General features: G+C 57.0%; 1 protein-coding gene across 5 annotated transcripts; it reads left to right on the forward strand.

Annotated features, from left to right (window-relative positions):
- Positions 1 to 3,103: 3,103 nt before the first annotated feature.
- Positions 3,104 to 14,132, forward strand: FDXR (ferredoxin reductase). 5 transcript variants are annotated; one of them, XM_064270790.1, is made up of 13 exons: positions 3,620 to 3,760; positions 4,534 to 4,640; positions 4,721 to 4,804; positions 9,403 to 9,498; positions 9,661 to 9,783; positions 10,017 to 10,130; positions 10,483 to 10,584; positions 11,594 to 11,701; positions 11,917 to 12,001; positions 12,134 to 12,333; positions 12,415 to 12,586; positions 13,241 to 13,411; positions 13,559 to 14,132. In XM_064270790.1, the coding sequence occupies exons 1-13, from the start codon at positions 3,688 to 3,690 to the stop codon at positions 13,687 to 13,689; spliced, it is 1,566 nt and encodes a 521-aa protein (XP_064126860.1). In that variant the 5' UTR covers positions 3,620 to 3,687; the 3' UTR covers positions 13,690 to 14,132. The 5 variants fall into 5 exon arrangements, with proteins under 5 accessions (XP_064126856.1, XP_064126858.1, XP_064126860.1 ...); XM_064270786.1 differs by lacking the exons at positions 3,620 to 3,760; positions 4,534 to 4,640 and adding an exon at positions 3,104 to 3,422 and having other exon boundaries at positions 4,707 to 4,804; positions 10,468 to 10,584; XM_064270788.1 differs by lacking the exons at positions 3,620 to 3,760; positions 4,534 to 4,640 and adding an exon at positions 3,104 to 3,422 and having other exon boundaries at positions 4,707 to 4,804; positions 13,559 to 14,127.
- The last annotated feature ends 3,874 nt before the right edge of the window (positions 14,133 to 18,006 follow it).

The raw sequence follows: 18,006 nt of genomic DNA on the forward strand, positions 1-18,006 counted from the left end.
TGTCTTCAGACATTGCCAATGTCTCCTGGGGAGTGGGCAAAATCACCCCCAGTTGAGAACCATTGGTCTAAAACATGCAAATCACGTTCTGAGTCTAATCGCCTTATTTTTCAGTTAAGTCCTTGGATGGGCTGACCATGAGAATGTAGAGACTAAATGCCAGCAAATGGGAGCCCTTCCGTGAGCAGAGGAGTCGGATGGGAGGGGAAGGAACTCTCTAAGCCCAGCCCTGTGGGAGAACCAATCTCCTGTGTGGCCTTGGGTGGCTCTGCCAGGAACTCGCAATCTGCCTCCCAACACCCACTCCCCACCCTTTCCACCTTGCCTTCCTCCCCTACAGCTACAGCTCTCCCTTGTTCCTTATCTGCTCCCTCCTTTTGCTCCTTCGGGGCCTGAGGTGGTCACGGCTTTCAGCTGTTGCTAGCCCAAGGGTGCTTCACCGTCCCTTACTGGTTTCCCTTGACCCTGCTCACACTTCTGTAAAAAGTCCCCTCGTTAAACTCTCTTCAGTTGCCCCCTTTGAGCACACCATCTGTTTCATGTGGGGAGGTGACTGCTGGAGCAGAGTTTTGAATCCAAGCAGCCCTGTTGGAACAGGAGGGCCTGGCAGCCTCCCCAGCCTCCTGTTTCATCATATGTCAGCGCTGCTCTTTTGAAATGCATTAGCAACTCAGAAATGGCCTTTAGGTCTGGGAAAGCAATTCATCAAACTGCTAATTCTCTATATGAAATATGCACTGTCAGAAAAGACCCCAGTTCCACAGTGCTGGCTGTGATTAAAACCATCCTAATATATAACCAATGACTCATTGTTATTGATCTGGGCCTGATGGGGAGTGGGCAGCAGCTGGAGGCCCTGGTACCAGCCTTGGCTATACCACCGGCACCCTGGAACAAGTCACTTGATTGTTTTGAGGCTTGCTTTTTCTGTTGCTCTGAGGATGGAGGCTGGGAATGCACAGGGCTTGAGAGGTAAGGGGAGGAGACAAGAGTTCATGAGACCCTTCTAGGATCCCGGGGAGACCTAAGGTCTAATTTCTAGAGGCATATGAGAGGTGAGAATAATGATGCTGATGATGACAGCTAACATATGTTCAGCACTTAGGGCAGAGGTTTTTACCTACATCATCTCATTTCATCTTTCCAAGTTGGTACTATTTTTTTCTCCCATGTTAGATAGTGAAAATAAGGCTTGGAGAGATTCAATTTCTCAGCATCATATAGGTAGAAAGTGACAGAGGACAGATTTCAACCAAGTGTGTCTGTCTCCAAAATCCATGCTTTTAACCACCAGACATACTGCCTCTAAATGGGGAGCCCTGCAGGGTTTTCTGGGGGTATCTGATCTGAATCTGCATGTCTTCCTCCCATGTGAAAGGATAATCAATGACTTGATCACTAAGACAAACTCTTTTTGAGCATTCATTGGATGCCAGTTGTCTTGATTTATCTAGTGCTGCTATAACAGAAATACCACGAGTGGATGGCTTCAACAAACAGAAGTTTATTCTCTCACAGTCTAGTAGGCTAGAAGTCCAAATTCAGGGTGTCAGCTCCAGGGGAAGGCTTTTTCTCTGTCAGCTCTGGAGGAAGGTCCTTGTCATCAATCTTCGCCTGGGCTAGGACCTTCTCTGCACAGGAACTTCGGGTCCAAGGGACACACTCTGTTCCCAGTGCTTCTTTCTTGGTGGTATGAGGTCCCCTTTCCTCTCTTGTAAGATAAAAGGTGGTGCAGACCACACTCCAGGGAAACTCCCTTTACATTGGATCAGGGATGTGACCTTAATAAGGTTGTTACAATTCCACCCTAATGCTCTTTAACATAAAATTACAATCACAAAGTGGAGGACAAACACACAATACTGGGAATTATGGCCTAACCAAGTTGACACATACTTTTGGGGGACATAATTCAATCTATGACACCGGGCACTGTGCAAAGCTCTGGGGATACAAGAGCGAATAAGATTAGGTCCCCACTCTCGTGGCGCTTACAGTCTAGTGCAGGGGTTGGCAAAACTTTTCTGTAAAGAGCCAGGTAGTAAATATTTTGGGCTTTCTGAACTATATGGTCTCTTGTCACAACTACTCAACTCCGCCATCAGTTTGAAAGCAGCCATGGCAATATACCAAGAAATGAGCATGGCTGTGTTCCAATAAAACTTTTTTATAGACACTGAAATTTGAATTTCATGTATGTTTCCTGTGTCACAAAATAGTATGTAAAAATTTTTTAACCGTTTAAAAATGTAAAAACCATTTTTAGCTCACAGGCTGCACAAAAGCAGGAGATGGGCAGGATTTGAGATGCAGGCTATAATTTGCCTAGTGGGACAGGCATAAAACGCAATGACTTGTTAGAAATCAGAACAGCACTTACTTCTCAGTGGGAGGGAGGGGGAGTGATGAGGAGGGAGCACAAGGAGTCCTGGAATGCTGGCCATGTTCTATTTCTTTATCTGGGTGGTGGTTACATGGTTACACCACTGATAATTCATCAAGCTGTACACTTATGGTTTGTGCCCTTTTCTGTATGTATGTTACACTTCAATAAAAACGATCATTAAAAAAAAAAAAGACAAGTTGGTGTAATAAGTAATCATGGGGTAAGATAGGGGTGCTGTAGGGGCAAGAGGGGCCCCTAGCCCAGCTTGGGAGGGTAGGGGCCCGAGAAGGCTTCTCCAAGGAAGTAACGTTTGACAAGAGGGCGCTTGGGGAGAAGGAAGAGGCATTAGGCTTATCAGGTCAGACATAACCACAGATCCGTTCTTATAAAAAAAATATGGTATTTTGTTCATTGTGGATTTTGTGCATTTTATTTTTTAAAACATTGCACTAAAATATTACTTATCTTGATTACTGAGATTTTTAGGGCCCCTAACGTTTCCAGCCCGAGGCGAGTGTCTAGTCTCACCCTAGTGCTGGCCCTGGGGGCACAGGTCGAAGGGTCTGGCTCTGTCTTGGCAGTACCTCGGGCTAGCCATCTCCCCCCTCTGTTTCCTCACCTGTATAACGGGGGTGGTGGGGAGGATAAGAATCTCCAAAGGCGAACATTCTCCCTGGCCCTATCTGGGCCGATTCTTGCCCGGTAAGGGGCGACAAGGGTCGCGTTGGGAGCCCCATTTTCTCAGAGAGACTGCCGGACTCTGGTTATTACCGGAACCGGACTCGTGATTGGCTGGGACGAAACCCAGCCCCGGCTGCAGGATAAGGTATCAAAAGAGGCGGGCGAATTGCGTCATCAACGAGCGACGAGAGTGTCCCAAAAGGGGCGAGACGAAGTAAAATAAGCCCCTTTCTAATTGGTTCCCTCCTTCGGGGGGAGATTGAAACAGCGATGGGGATTCGCTCTTCTTCAACTCTCCAGGTAATTGAAGGGAGGACGACGATTGGGGAGAAACTTATTAAGTCGCCTACGGACCGTAAGTCTTCAGGGGCGGGGCCTCCGAAGGCGGGTTTCTCTTTTGGGGGCGTGATTCTTTCGGGGGTGGGGGTGGAGCCGAAACGCAGAGCTTTCACAGCGCACGGGAGGCGGGACTTGAGGCGGGGTCGCTTTGGTGGGCGGGACCAGGGGCAGGGCGGGGGCGGGACCAGGGGCAGGGCGGGGGCGGGGCCGGAGCTCAAGCCGGCGGGGAGCGCGGGGAGGTCTCCCGGATCCGATCCGCTTGCAGGGTGCTGTTCTCAGCCATGGCTGTGCGGTACTGGTGGCACTGGCCGGCGTGGCTTCGGACCCGACTGCCTGTCGCCGGGAGTCCCCAGAGTAGGACCAGGGCACCTCTAGGGTGAATGGGAGCGCGGGGAGGCCTACGACCGCTAAAAGTGGGGATCGAAGCAGAGCAGGGGCGGGGCTGGAGAAGGGGAACCAGGGGCGAGACTGGAGGGGTCTACTCCTGAGGGCGAGATGGGGGAGTGTGGTGGGCCATGGGATCTGTGCGGTGAGATGTGAGGCCTTTAGGCGAGAAGGGGACCACGAGGTCCACAGGTGGAACGGGGACGAATGGGGGTAACACGGAGGTCTGAGAAATGAGAGGGAAGTCTGAGGGGAGGCAGGGGTTAATAGGAATAAGATACGTGTCTATATACGGTTCTGCGAGTTCGGAGAGGTAAGGTGGAGCAATGTGGGGGGGATCCACAAAGGTGAGATTGGGGTGATTTGGGAGAATGTGGGATTCTAGCTGAGCGGGTGTTGTTATGTGAAGTCCAAGTCAATTCTGACTCATAACGACCCTATAGGACAGAGTAGAATTGCCCCATAGGGTTTCCTAGGCTGTAATCTTTACGGGAACAGACTGCCACCTCTTTCTCCTGTGGAGCAGCTGGTGGGTTTGAACCACAGACCTTTCAATTAGCAGCTGAGCACTTTAACCACTGTGCCACCAGCGCTCCTTCACTGAGTAGGTAGGGAACCCCATAGGAAAAGTGTTGAAGCATTGTCCAGGGCAGCTTCAGGAGTGGTGGGGGCTGTCAGGTGGGCCATAATCAGCAGCATAGTAAACTCATGGGTGAGGTGTGGAGCTCTGAATGAAGACATAGCCTTTGGGGGCTCCCATGAAGTAAGGAACCCTGCAGAGGCAAAAGCTTGGAGGGGCAGGAGCAGTAGAGTGCAGGTGAGGGTGAAGCTTGGAAAGTTCCAACTTCTGGTGGATACAGAAGTTGGTTTGGGTTGGGGGAGGGGGTGTTGGTCTAACACTTGCCCCCCCCGCCAGGGTTCTGCCGGCAGTTCTCCACACAAGAGCAAACCCCCCAGATCTGTGTGGTGGGCAGTGGCCCCGCTGGCTTCTACACAGCCCAACACCTGCTAAAGGTAAACTGTTTCCTCCTGGTTCCCACCCTCATGGTTCACCTGCTGCTCCAAACCTCAGGGTAAGCCCCACCCGCTCTGGGTTTTAAAAGCACTCCTGAATCCCAGATGAGGAAGGGGCTCCCGGCCCATCTAGGCTGGACCCATCCTACCTGCTTCCTTGACTGCATCTGGAGCTCCCCACTGTAGATTCTCTGCTGTAGGAGAGTGTGTTTGCCTCATGGGTGGGGTTCAGTGGTCAGTGCTTGGTAGTGAATGGCCTGCTCCTTGGCCAAACACTCCAGGGAGCTTATGCAGACCCGCAGGGTTACTTTGTTCTGCCCCTCATCTTCCCTTCTTCCTCCTCTGTCTCTATCTGTCCCCAACATCCTGCATCTCGGGCTACCCCCTCTTTCCAGGGCTTTCTGTCATTTTAGCTACGTCTCTGTGGTCCCCTCACCAATAGCCCCAGCTCTCACTGCGCCCTTTTTTTCTTTCAGGTTGCCCCCCCAACCCTGCCCCACACATCACACACAACGTGAAAGCCAAGGCCTCAAGACTTGCAGTATTGGCCTTGGCTGGCAGGGCCCAAGGCTACTGGTTGCTCTTGAGACTCCATGTCAGCCCTCGGGGTTGGTGGGGGCAGGGAGGGGAGACCCAGGCTGACTGAGATAGAAGACAGTGGCCCTACTTTGGAAGGGCTCAGGGTGTCCATGGAGAGAGAAGAGAAAGGATGGATATATTATTTATACACACAGACACTTGAAAGATACGGTGACCAATCGTCCCGGTTTGCCCAGGACTCTGGGGTTTCCCAGGACATGGAACTTTCAGTGCTAAAACAAGAGAGTCCCAGGAGAATAGGATGAGTTGATCACTGTGCTAAAAAGTGGCCTGAGCACACTCTAAGCAACAGATGTTGTTGTTGGGTGCCATTGAGTCGATTTCAGCTCACAGTGACCCCAAGTGACAGAGTAGAACTGCCCCATAAGGTTTTCTAGGCTGTAATCTTTATGGAACCAGATTGCCAGGTCTTTTCTCCCACAGAGCCACTGGGTGGGCTTGAACCGCCAAGCTTTTGGTTAACAGCCGAGCACTTAACTGTTGCACCACCAGGGCTCTTTAAGCAACAGATGAGAGCTAATTACATAATGTGTGCAGAGCGAGCCAGGTCCAGGGGGCCAATCAGAAACTGCTTCCTAGAGAAGACATGTTTGTGCAGCACGGAGAAGGCTATGGGGAGGGCCTACCATGTGTGGGAGTCATCCTGGGAATGCAAGGCCATGGGCACACGGCCACGTGGGAGGAGACCCTGGGCCCCAGAACCAAGACCAGCGAGCTGACTCAGGCTGGGAGTCCCAGGGGGCTTCATGTAAGGGCACTGTGTTAGCTGAGCCTGACATTCTGGGAGAGGGGAGAGGAGGCCTTCCAGGCAGGGTTTTCAGCGGCCCTGGTGTGAGCAAAGGCACTGGCCTGCACTCAGCTGGCAGACACCTGCATGTGCTTTCCTCAGGGGGTGGTCCTGGTGGTGGCCACAGAGGTCAGATACAAGCTGGTCCTCACCACTGGGAGCATCCAAGATACTGTCTGTGCTTCCGAGACAGGAATGTGAGCAGCAGGTTTGGGACAGTGGCACTTACTGCGAGTCAGACACCATGCATAGTCTCCCATTCCGCCTTCATGGCAGCCTGTGAGGCTGGTGTATGGCTCCTATTTCATGGATAAGGACACTGAGGCTGCGTGAGATTGTCCCTGGTCCCACCACTGAGCAGGGAGGGTGCTGGGTTCTGAGCACCGGCAGTCTGATGGCGGAGCCCTTTCTTTAAGTATCCTGCTAGGCCAGTCATTCAGTCAACAATCATTTCTTGGACACTGACAGGGCAGGAATCCACTAGCCACTCCTTGGAAACCCTACGGGGTGGTTCTACTCTGTCCTGTAGGGTCACTGTGAGTTGGAATCAACTTGACGGCAGTGGGTTTTTCATCTGGCAGGGCGGGTTTGGTGTCTGGGAGTGTTGCTGGGGTGGCGGTGGGGGAGTAGGAAGGGAAGGGTATGGGATTGATAGGATGGGGTCAAGGGGAGTCAGGAAGGAGCCTTGGGTTCTGGCTTGGGCTCCTGGTGGATACCCAGGTGGAAGGGAACCTAGAAGCAGCAGAGAGTTTGAAGGAAGGGCAGTTGGCTTTCATCTGGGTGAGTTTGAGGTTTCTGGGGTGAAATGTTCAGGGGCCTCAGGTTTGGAGTTGGGCGAGAGGTCTGGGCCAGGGAGAGAGAGAGAATGGATGTAATCAGCAATTCCGAGGGAACTTGAGGTCACAGGAGGGAGTGGATGAAAGCCTCTCAGGGAATGTGCTCCAAGGGGGAAGGGAGGGGGACCCAGGTTGGAAGGCCCTTGAAGAATGTCCTTGTTAGGGGTGGTACTGAAGGCGGTGGCAGCTCAGTGGTAGAATTCCCACCTTCTGTTCAGGAGACCTGAGTTCGATTCCCAACCAATGCACCTCACGTGCAGCTACCGCCCATCTGTGAGTGGAGGCATGTGTGTTGGAGGATACTGGACAGGTTTCAGGGGAGTGTCCAGACTAAGACAGACGAGGAGGAAAGGCCTGGCAGTCTAATTCTGAAAATCAGCCCATGAAAACCCTATGGAGTACATTGGTCCGGTCCTACTGTGCGTGGTGTCGCCATGGGTCGGGGCCAACTCAACAGCAGCTAACAACAACAACAGAGGAAAAGGGGCCTGAGAAGGGACAACTGAGGGATAGGAGGGAACTGTGAGTTAAGAGGGGAGATTTCCTGAAAGATGCGGTCCGCTAGAGAGATAACAGGTGGAAAATATCAGCGGATTTCACTTTAAAGAAGTGGCCTTGGCGTTGTGAACGGAGTCAAGGATCCTTAGCAGGAAAGAAAGGAAAATGAAGACAGAGTCGGACTGTGTAAGGTATTGGCTGCCAGGCAGAGCAATCTGCACTTTGTCCTGTGAGCAGTGGGCAGCTAGTGAAGGCTTTTGAGCGAGGCAGTGACGCTCAAACAACAACAGTAATAGTAATGATAGTTTATGTTTATTGAACAGACAGTACTTCTGCGAGCCTTACTCATTTAACCTTGAATGTTGTGCCAGAAGAAATACGTAAGTGCCTCTCCTGGTGGTGCAGAGCCAGTTCATGGTGGGACTGGGACTGGAGCCCTTGGCTGTCTGACCCAAAGCCTGTGCTCTTCATTGGTGCATTACTAGTGGGACTGAGGGTCGTGATTTGGGAGCCTAGGATGGGGAGAGTCAGGAGGCACGATAGGCAGTGGTGGGGGCCTGGATGTGGGGGCAGGCAATGGAGTAAGGAGAGCGGTGGTTTGGATAAAGGTCAGGAGGTGAGTGTGGGCCTTTGTCAGGGACAAGGGCGACTGCAGGGCCAGTGAGCTCCATTTAGCTTGAGTCCGTTGAATTGGGAGGTTTTACAGCAAGAGCCAAATGGAACCCTGGTGGTGCAATGGTTAAGCGCTCAGCTGCCAATCAAAAGTTCAGCAGTTCAAATCAACCAGCGTCTCAGTAGGAGAAAAGACCTTATGATCTGCTCTTGTAAAGATAAAGCCCATTGCCGTCGAGTTGATTCCAACTCATAGTAACTGTACAGGACAGGGTAGAACTGCCCCATGGAGTTTCCAGGGAGCGTCTGGTGGAGTCGAACTGCCAACCTTTTGGTTAGCAGCTGTAGCGCTTAACCACTACACCATCAAGGTTTCCTTGTAAAGATTACAGCCTGGAAATCCTATGGGACAGTTCTACTCTGTCATTTAGGGTCGCTATGGGTCAGAATTGACTCAATGGCACACAACAACAGCCAGAGCCTAGGATGGGGTTGGGGTGGGGCAGCATCACCCATAGGAGTCTCAACTGCTCTGCTTCAAACTTGCTTGTCACCAGAGTCCCCATCATCATGACCTCCTGGGTACTTCCCAACAACCCTGAGAGGGAGGCATTTCCATCCCAGTTTGCAGGAGACTAAGGCCCAGTAAGATCCTGGGACTTGGCAGGGCCACGAAGCTGGTGGGTGGCAGAGCCAGACCAGACTTGCCTTCCGGACCCCAACCCTGTGCCTTCCCCACAGCCCCTCAAGGCAGCACGCATGAGCTGGAACCAGTGATTGGTGGAACCAGTGAGGTGGTTTTTCTAGGCCTGGGAATAGGGCCACTTCCATTCCCCAACCCCAGATCCCTGCAGCCATGAATTTCAAGTTGTTCCCAGATCATCAGACTGGCTGGGCATTTCTAGAGGCACCTAGAGTTCTAGGGCAGGGCTGTGTGTCACACCCGACCCAGGTGGGTAGGAGAAGCTCTTCTGATATAACTCCTTCCTTAGTTGGCCACATTTCTCACAGTCTTGATGGGCTGGCAGTCCTTCTTAAGATCTGACCTCCATTGGCCTTGCTGCTTGTGCTGCCCCATTCCCCTTATCTGGCTTTCTGGGCAGAGGGGGAGTCAAGGAGCTCTCTTTCTTCTTGCAGAGGGTGGAAGCCTGGCTGTGTCCTCGGTCCCCTGAGCCAAGCCCTTCAGCTCTGTCTGGGGAAGGGGAGGCTCCTGTGGGAGCCCAGCCTCTCCCTCGGCCCCACCAGCTGCCACCTTCTCCCCGCAGCACCACACCCGGGCACACGTGGACATCTATGAGAAGCAGCTGGTGCCCTTTGGCCTGGTGCGCTTTGGCGTGGCACCCGACCACCCTGAGGTGAAGGTGGGTCTCTCTGGCACAGAACATGGGGCTTGGGGACTTTGATCAAGATGAGGGGGGAAGGGAGGCTCCCTGGCTGTCCTGGGGACACTGCAGGTAAGGGTGGCACAAGCCTGGTCTCTGGAACTCTCTCCCCTCTAATCCCCTCTCTGGGGGGCATTGCAGAATGTCATCAACACCTTTACCCAGACGGCCCGCTCTGATCGCTGTGCCTTCCGGGGCAACGTGGTGGTGGGCAGGGACGTGACAGTGCCGGAGCTGCGGGAGGCCTACCACGCCGTGGTGCTGGTGAGGGCAGGCGGTGGGGGGAGGGGATGCAGGTGCGGACGGGAGCTCTCAGGAGGGGCGGCAGCAGAGGTTGGTGGCTAAGGGATGGAAGGTGGCAGTCAGGGTAAGGCCCAAATCACTGGGCATGGCCAAAATGGGAGCTGCGGAGGAGGAGGAGCTGGGAGGAAGATCTGCCTGGCTTCTCCCCACCAGGGCCGACGGCTCTAGGCTTCAGGCCTGCCATCTTTCCTCAGAGCTACGGGGCAGAGGACCATCAGGCCCTGGGAGTTCCTGGTGAGGAGTTGCCTGGTGTGCTGTCGGCTCGGGCCTTTGTGGGCTGGTACAATGGGCTTCCTGAGAACCGGGAGGTGCGTATGGGAAGCATTCCAGCTGCCCCTTCCTCTGTACCCCCTAGCCAGGGCCACGGGCAGCTGTAGATGCCAGAGCTGGGGGAGAAGGGGGCTGCCGTCTAGGCCTGGGAGGCTCCCAGTGAGATGAGGAGGTGAGGCATCAGGCTGATGGAGGTGGGAGGTCCATCTTGGAGGGCCTCTAGGAAGAGGTGGAGCCGGGTGGGGGAGGAGGGGCCTGAGTTGAGGCTCACATGGGGTGGACTTTCTGCATGTGGAGAGCCTGAGGGACAGGCATGGGGTGACCCGAGACTGAGATTAGCCTGACTGGAGCCAAGCCTAGCGTAACCCTATCCAGACCTCTCGCTTCCAGCTGGTTCCAGACCTGAGCTGTGACACAGCTGTGATCCTGGGGCAGGGGAATGTGGCTCTGGACATGGCTCGGATCCTACTGACCCCACCTGAGCACCTAGAGGTGAGTGGGTGGGGCAGGGCTGGAGGGGGGTGGGTCACACTGAGGAGAGAGTGCCCTGCCCCTGCCTGCAGGCCTCAGGCCTCACCCCTCCAAGCTGAGCTCAGTGTCTCTGTTTCCACATGGTGCTCAGGCAGAGGCCTTCTGAACGGCAACCTCTGAGCATCTCATACCATTTTATCTTTCACTTCTTGTACTCCAGCCTTTATTCTTCTCTTCAGTGTGCCACAGGGCCTTTGCATATGCCACCCTCTAGCATGGAAAACTGCCCGCCTAACCTTTTGCCCCAGGCAGTTAACATCTACTCATCTTTTAGCTCTCGGCTCAGTTGTCCCTTCCTCCAGGAAGCCTTCCAGGACCTCCCTGAATAGGTCCGTTTCCCCTGTAATACCCTCTCATAGACCTGTCTGCTTCTGTTCCATAGCACTTGTCACCAGTGCAATTTTATACTCATTGACGAGTATCTGAGTAATTGATGAATATCTATCTCCTGATCAGATCAGACGCTCTGTGAGGGCTGGACCTTTATCTGCTCTGCTCACCATTTACCTTCCCTGCCCTTACACCTTGCGTGGTAGCTGCTTAGCAAACACTGGTTGAATGAAAGAACATGGGCCCGGTTTGCTCCTCATTGGTGCCATTTGCAAAAGGAGCCCTGGTGGTGCAGTGGTTAAGCATTTGACTGCTAACTAAAAGGTTGGTGGTTCGAATGTACCAGGCACTCTGGAGGAGGAAGATATGGCAGTCTGCTTGCATAAAGATAACAGCCCTGGAAACCCTACAGGGCAGTCCTACTCTGTCCTATAGGCTTGCTATGAGTCAGAATCTACAGGGCAAAGAGTTCATTTTGTTTTTGGTGCCGTTTGCAGAATTGGCAGCAATGCTCCATCTGGCCACCAGGGGGGAGCAGTGGGGCAACTTGGGGGCACCATGGTCTCTGGGCTTGACCAAAGGGAGAGTCCCATTCCTGCAGTCAGTGTCTGGTGACTTCAAAGCCCTCTTTTTGTACCAGAAAACAGACATCACGGCGGCCTCCCTGGGGGTACTGAGGCAGAGTCGAGTGAAGACAGTGTGGATAGTGGGCCGGCGTGGGCCCCTGCAAGTGGCCTTCACCATTAAGGTGCTGGGGCTGGAGGGGGAGGGGCCAAATAGACGGTCTCCCCTTGGAAGGTGGGCAGAGCAGAGCCTCTGGAAGTGGCTGCTACCTGGGGTGGGAGATGGGGAGCCAGGCAGGGCCCCTGGGGCCCAGTGCCTTCCGTGGTGTTGGGGGTGGTATCTCACGCCTGGGCTGGCTAACGCCTCATCTCCACCACACTCCCGTCCCCGACCCCCAAGGAGCTGCGGGAGATGATTCAGTTACCAGGAACCCGGCCCATTTTGGACCCTGTGGATTTCTTGGGCCTCCAGGACAAAATCAAGGGTGAGGGGCCCTGACCTGACCGCCAGCTCACGAGGGAGGGGACGGTCTAGGTCAGAGAGGGTGTTGGGGAGAGCATGGGGGAGGGTGCTGGGACCCAGGAGACGGCCCTGACATACTCTTCATTGCCCACAGAGGTCCCCCGCCCCAGGAGGCGGCTGACAGAACTGCTGCTTCGAACAGCCACAGAGAAGCCAGGCCGGGAGGAAGCTGCACGCCAGGCATCAGCCTCCCGCTCCTGGGGCCTCCGCTTTTTCCGAAGCCCCCAGCAGGTGCTGCCCTCATCAGATGGGCAGCGGACAGCAGGCATCCGCCTGGCAGTCACCAAACTAGAGGTGAGTCTCGTGTAACCAAAGGTACCCCCCTTTTCAGGCCTCCCCGCCCCAGCCTTGTGCTGCCCATGCTCTCCCCAACAGGGTGTCGGCGAGGCCGCCCGGGCAGTGCCAACGGGAGATGTGGAGGACCTCCCCTGCGGGCTGGTGCTGAGCAGCCTGGGGTATAAGAGTCACCCCATTGACCCCAGTGTGCCCTTTGACTCCAAACTCGGGGTCATCCCCAATACAGAGGGCCGGGTTGTGGCTGTGCCAGGTGAGAGGGAGCGAGAAGGCTGAGCATTGAGTTATGGGGGGAAGCAGAAGGCAGGTGTCTCCTGGGGCTGCTCATTCATTCATTCACCCAGTGATGTGCACTGAGAAGCTGCTCTGAGTCAGACCCTGTGCCAGGACCCTGCCCATCCTCCTCCTGACCCTAGGGGAAGCTCCCAATCTAGCTGAGATGACCATATATATCTTGTCATTAGTTCACTCAGCAGATATTTATAGAGGTCTGTCCTGGGCTAGGCTCTGTGCTCAGTGCTGGGGTGTGGAGGTTAATAAGGCAGCTCTGTCCTCAGGCACTCCCCATCTGATAAAATGCCCCCATGCACCTGTCTAGACATTAATTCATTCTGCCAAAGTCTACAGAGGGTCTGCTGGAACTGGACATGGGCAAGACCCAGCTCCTAGCCACAGGGAGCTCGTAGCTTACAAGAAGACCTGGGCATAAGGGGGTTGGGTGTGGTAAATACAGGCTGAGAAGGCTCTTGGGTGGTGGACCGGCAGCCATGTTGAGCCCAGCTGACGGACTCTGGGGAGGAGTTAGGGGGTGTGTGTGCATGTGACATGTGTATATATTAGGGGTGCAGGCTTGCCAGGTGGGTGTCCAGCCACCTCTCCTTTTCATACCCTTTGTTACCCCTCTCAGGCCTCTACTGCAGTGGTTGGGTGAAGCGGGGGCCCACAGGTGTCATTGGCACTACCATGAACGACAGCTTCCTCACTGGCCAGGCGCTGCTGCAGGACCTTCAGGGGGGACTGCTGCCCTCGGGCCCCAGGCCTGGCTACACGGCCATCGAGGCTCTGCTCAGCGGCCGAGGTCTGGGGCCCGAGGCAGAGGTCCTGGGAGGTGGAATGGGTGGGGAGGGAGGGGTGGTAGCCCCTGGGCCTTTTCATCCTGTGGAGGGGTGCTCCAGGCCAGGTGCAGGAAGAAGAGAAGGCAGTGACTGTCTCCCCTCTGCCTCAGGGGTCCAGCCTGTCTCTTTCTCCGACTGGGAAAAGCTGGATGCTGAAGAGGTGTCCCGGGGCCAGGGCGCTGGGAAGCCCCGGGAGAAGCTGGTGGACCCTCAGGAGATGCTGTGGCTGCTGGGGCGCTGAGCCCAGACCTAGCCCTGCTGGAAGGGGCACTGTGCCATGCAGGGGTTCAGGGGAGAGGGCCGGGGCAGCCTTAGGGGGATGTGCACCCGTAGCTGCGTGGCCTACCTGCCTGGCACAGGGCTTGGCTGCATCCCTTTTCAGTGGTCTCTGAGCTCTCCCTCCTGTGAGGTTACCCTTGCCGGCGTGGGTTTCGCTCCCAGGAAGGAGGTAACCTTCCTTAGGAATGAGCAGGGGTGCAGGCTGACCTTACTCCCTCCCGTCTGTCTGCTGATGGGCCGTGGCAGGTCACTAGGTCTGGAACATGCTGGAAATAAACAGCTGCAACCAAGGGCCACGGTGATGTGCAACTTCTTTTGGGGACCGAGGTCACCTTCTGGCTGCAACTCCCCTCCAGTCGCCAGGTGGCGCTGCAGAGCCAGCTCCCTGCTCCAGGCCTTTTTGGGGGCCTGTTGCTGGCCCCTGGCGGATTTTTTTTTTTTTTTGGTTGCTGGCCCCACCGCCTGGTGTCCTCCCTGGTTATTCTCCATACGATCAAAACAGCCAGTCCACCTGGAGGACTCACGATAGGAGAAGAGAAAAAAGGAGGGGGAGAGGGGACTGGGCAGCAGCTGCCCCAGTCCCTCCCTGCCGCCAGGCGAGTCCGGCTGGTCCCCCTTCTCAGCTCCCAGTCCTTCCCACCTCCGTTTCCAGCCAGATCCACAAGCCCTTTAAGACTGTATCTCCGTCTCCGGAGCGCTTAGCAGTTTACGAAGCGCGCTCACCCCTTTTATTCCAGCCCGCAAGGTGGGCCTCTCTTTATGGACTGAGAGACCCTCGGCATAAGCCGACCCAAGGTCGCACAGCCAGTGAGCCGCGGGCTCGAACCTAGGCTCAGGGCTGCTGCTGTTTTCACCAAGGTCGTATCTGGCCCTGAGGGTCGGTCCTTGGGTCTTTGTTCCAAGAGGACACACAGTCCTGGAGAGGGGCCCCGGGCGTCCGCGCGTGGGGGCCGGCAGGGAGGAGCGCGGGCCGGGGCGGGGCGGAGGCGGCAGCCCCGGCGGGGCGGGCCGCTCGGCGGGAGCGCTCGGCCACAGTCGGCTGGCGGCCCTGGAAGCCGGAGGCACAGCGCACAGCCCGCCCGAAGGAGCCCGGGGCCCGCGGGCCACGGGAGGGCGCGGGGCGGGCCGGGTCAGCCCACCAGGCCGCGCCGCGGACGCCGGCCCCCAGCGCCCGGCCGGGGTGCTGCCGACAGCAGGCAGAGCGCGCAGCGCGTTGGAGGCGCCAGAGCCAGGCGCCGGGCATTCAAGCGCGCGGGCTCTGGGCGCGGGCGCAGCGCCCCTTCCCCGCGGTGAGTGGCGGCCAGAGCGGGCGGGCGGCCGGGGTCGCCAACTTCGCCAACTTGGGGCTGCGTTCAGGCGCCGCGCTGGCAAGGGCTGTAGAGACAGACGCGGGACATTCGGGGAGCGTCCGGGCGGCTCAGGAGCCGGGGCAGGGGTGTCTGGGGAGGGACCGGGCCCTCGGGGACCGGGACTGGGGGTTGGACCCGGCAGGCGGGAGGCAGGTGAGGACAAGAGGAAGAGAGGCGCGCGCAGCGGACGCGCCGGGAAGGACGCCGGCAAGGCGCCCAAGACCTTCGTCTCCCGGGTCGCGGGGGCCCTCCTGCTCCTTCTACTCTAGGCGCAGCGGCACCGCGGGGAGGGGGCAGTGCGGGGACGCAGGAGGCCGGGCGGTGAAGCCCCCCAATTGTTGCTGTTGGAAGCCACTAGGCGAGGAGCAGGGCTGGGAGCTGGGTCCTGGCTGGGTTCAGCCAGTGCGTAGGAGGCTGGAGAGGGCTCGGGGCAGAGGTTGAAGGGGCGGCGGTGGCTACTGGAGACGGCCCTTGTTCCCGCTGGTCTGCCGAGCACCTACTACGTGCATCTGACCTCACCCTCCGCCGCTCTCCGCTGGACCTCCCGCAGGGGTCTCCCTCCAGCTCCCCTTCCCCTTCCCCTCTCCCCACAGAACACTCCATCCTCCCATCTCAGGGAATCAGCCTGGGGTTTCTGGAGTGGTGGGTTCTTCCCAAATGGTGACCCCGCGCCTGGCGGACCCAGGCATCCGAGGATGCGAAAGGAAATGTGGGCAGAGGGGACGCTGGGAGAGCCGTGCGCGTCCGGTGCTGAGCCCTGGCCGCCGCCCCAGTAGGCTGCTCTGGTCTCCTGGGTCTTCGACCAGGACACCCAAAGGCCGGGAAGGCAAGCCCCAAGCCGGCTTCCGAACGCGTTTAGTGCTTGGGCCGAAGGTGGGCAGGGTCAGGGAGATGCGAGGCAGAAACGACTGAAAAACCAAAAACCCAAACCCTTTGCCATCGAGTCGATTCCAACTGATAGCGACTCTATAGGACAGAGTAGAACTGCCCCCATAGGGTTTTCCAAGGCTGTAATCTTTACAGAAGCAGACTGCCACAGCTTTGTCCAGCAAGGCAGCTGGTGAGTTGGGTCCGTGGACCTGTAGGTTCGCAGCCCGAGCGAGCTTAACCTCAGCCTTAAAACCCCCAAGGGTGCCGCCTGCTGCCTTTCTAAAGGCCCTGCTGGTGAGGGAGGCAGGAATGTTCCAGAGCCCTGGCACTCACTCAGACTGTCCACCCTTCCTGGACCTGCTCACCCTGCTCAGTCCCCCAGTCTCGGATGGTGGCAGGTCCTGGCGTACAGGACAACAGAGGATGGGAACTGATCAGGGGAGGTACCTTCCCACTGGGTCTAGTTTGGATCCCGTCTAGCTCTTGGCCAGGCCATTGTCGTCAAGCCGGTTGGTAACTCTGTCCTCAGGAAGAACAGAAACGTGAAAGGGCTAGTTAGCAGGAAACCGGACTCCTGGGTTCGCCTGGGGCACCAGAGCAAGCCTGGGCTGGTATCTGGCTCACAGTCCCGCCTGTCAGACGACCTCGGCCAGCCCCACTCGAGTGAGCAGCCCTGAGTGGAGTTCAGAGCCTGGGGGCCAAGGAGCCGGGGACGCCGGCAGGGGGCAGCAGTGAGGCGGGGGGCGCGAAAGACGTGGTGCCCAGTTTGGCCGCCAGGGGGCGTGGCTCGGGTCCCCAAGGCCGGAGTCGCTGCTGCCGCCGCCGCTGCCACCGCCGCATCGCGAGTGTCCTTGAGCCGCGGGTGACGGTGGTTCTCATCGCCTGCGCCCCCTGCTCCCGCGGGGGGAGACTGATGCCACGCTCCGTATGAATTATTTATCGCCGGCCTAAAAATACCCCGAACTTCACAGCCCAAGTGTAAGATTGCTACCAGGGGAGGGGGCGGGGCGCCCCCCGGGGGATGGAAGGGATGGGGCGTTAGCCTCCCAGCAGAGAACTCCGGGCCCCCACCCGTGGGGGCAAGATTCGCCTGGTCTCGAACGTCAGCTCGGCCACAGGAGAGAGGGAAACCCGACGGCAGAGGAGGGGCGGCTCCCGGGAAGGGCAGTGGGTCCAGACAGCCAGGTGCTCCTGGAAGCAGCGCGGCTGGTGGCGGAGGCCGAGTCAAGGGACCCAGGCCCTTGGCCTGGGAGAAGGGGAGTCGTTGGTGTCTGGTGCGTGAGTGTGTGAGTGTGCAAGTCCGTTTGTGGGAGCCTGGTGAGATCTGGGGGACTAATGGGAAAGAGAGAAGCCCTAAGCATGTGGAGATGCTCAGTCCCTTCAAGGTGAGGCTGAGTGTCATGGAGGACTGGCCACTGCCACCCTCTCTGGGGTTTTCTCCCATGCTGGTGTTCACAAACATTCACTTCACCGGCACTTTGCGAAAGGGGGGAGCCCCTGCAAGTGTGGGAGAGGGCTCCATGCAAGCCTCTGTCCTCAAAGAACCAGGGCCAGTGTGGGGAGGGGCGTGGCAGATGGGCACATGCCTGGCCCAGGAAGGAGTGGACAGAGCCACTACGGGGTAGGCTCAGCACTCCTGGGCCCAGAGGAGGGAGGAAGGGCACGTGGACCCTGGGTATTCTCACCTCTGTGTCCAGAGCCTGGTGGGATCAAGGCGGGTACCCATGAAAGGGACTTAGGCTGGGCTCTGAAGGACTGTAGAATTTTGACATATAGACGAGAGGGAGACAGCAGGAAGAGGACATTGCAGCCTGTGGGACCAGTCAGAGGAAAGGCTGGGAGATGTGTACCACCAGACTGGCTGGGTGTGGGGTCCATGGAAGGGAGGACATTGGCTGGGATCATGGTGTGGGGGGCCCTGTCCATGGGACTAAGGTGTCTGGATTTGTGGGCACCAAGGAGGAGGTGAGGTTTGCGGTGGAGGGGGGGGGGGGCAGAGGAAAGTTTCAGGCAGGTAGGGCTGGTGGGCTAGGTGATGGGAGGTAGATGGGGGGGCAGAT

Source organism: Loxodonta africana, chromosome 18 (assembly GCF_030014295.1).
Source record: "Loxodonta africana isolate mLoxAfr1 chromosome 18, mLoxAfr1.hap2, whole genome shotgun sequence".
NCBI lineage: Eukaryota > Metazoa > Chordata > Mammalia > Proboscidea > Elephantidae > Loxodonta > Loxodonta africana.

Bases quoted from the DNA above. Each gene is read 5' to 3' on its own strand.
- FDXR (XM_064270790.1), top strand. From the start codon at position 3,688: ATGGCTGTGCGGTACTGGTGGCACTGGCCGGCGTGGCTTCGGACCCGA. The intron at 10,585-11,593 runs GTGAGTGGGTGG...TTTTTGTACCAG, and splicing joins CCCCACCTGAGCACCTAGAG to AAAACAGACATCACGGCGGC. The intron at 12,002-12,133 runs GTGAGGGGCCCT...CATTGCCCACAG, and splicing joins CCTCCAGGACAAAATCAAGG to AGGTCCCCCGCCCCAGGAGG.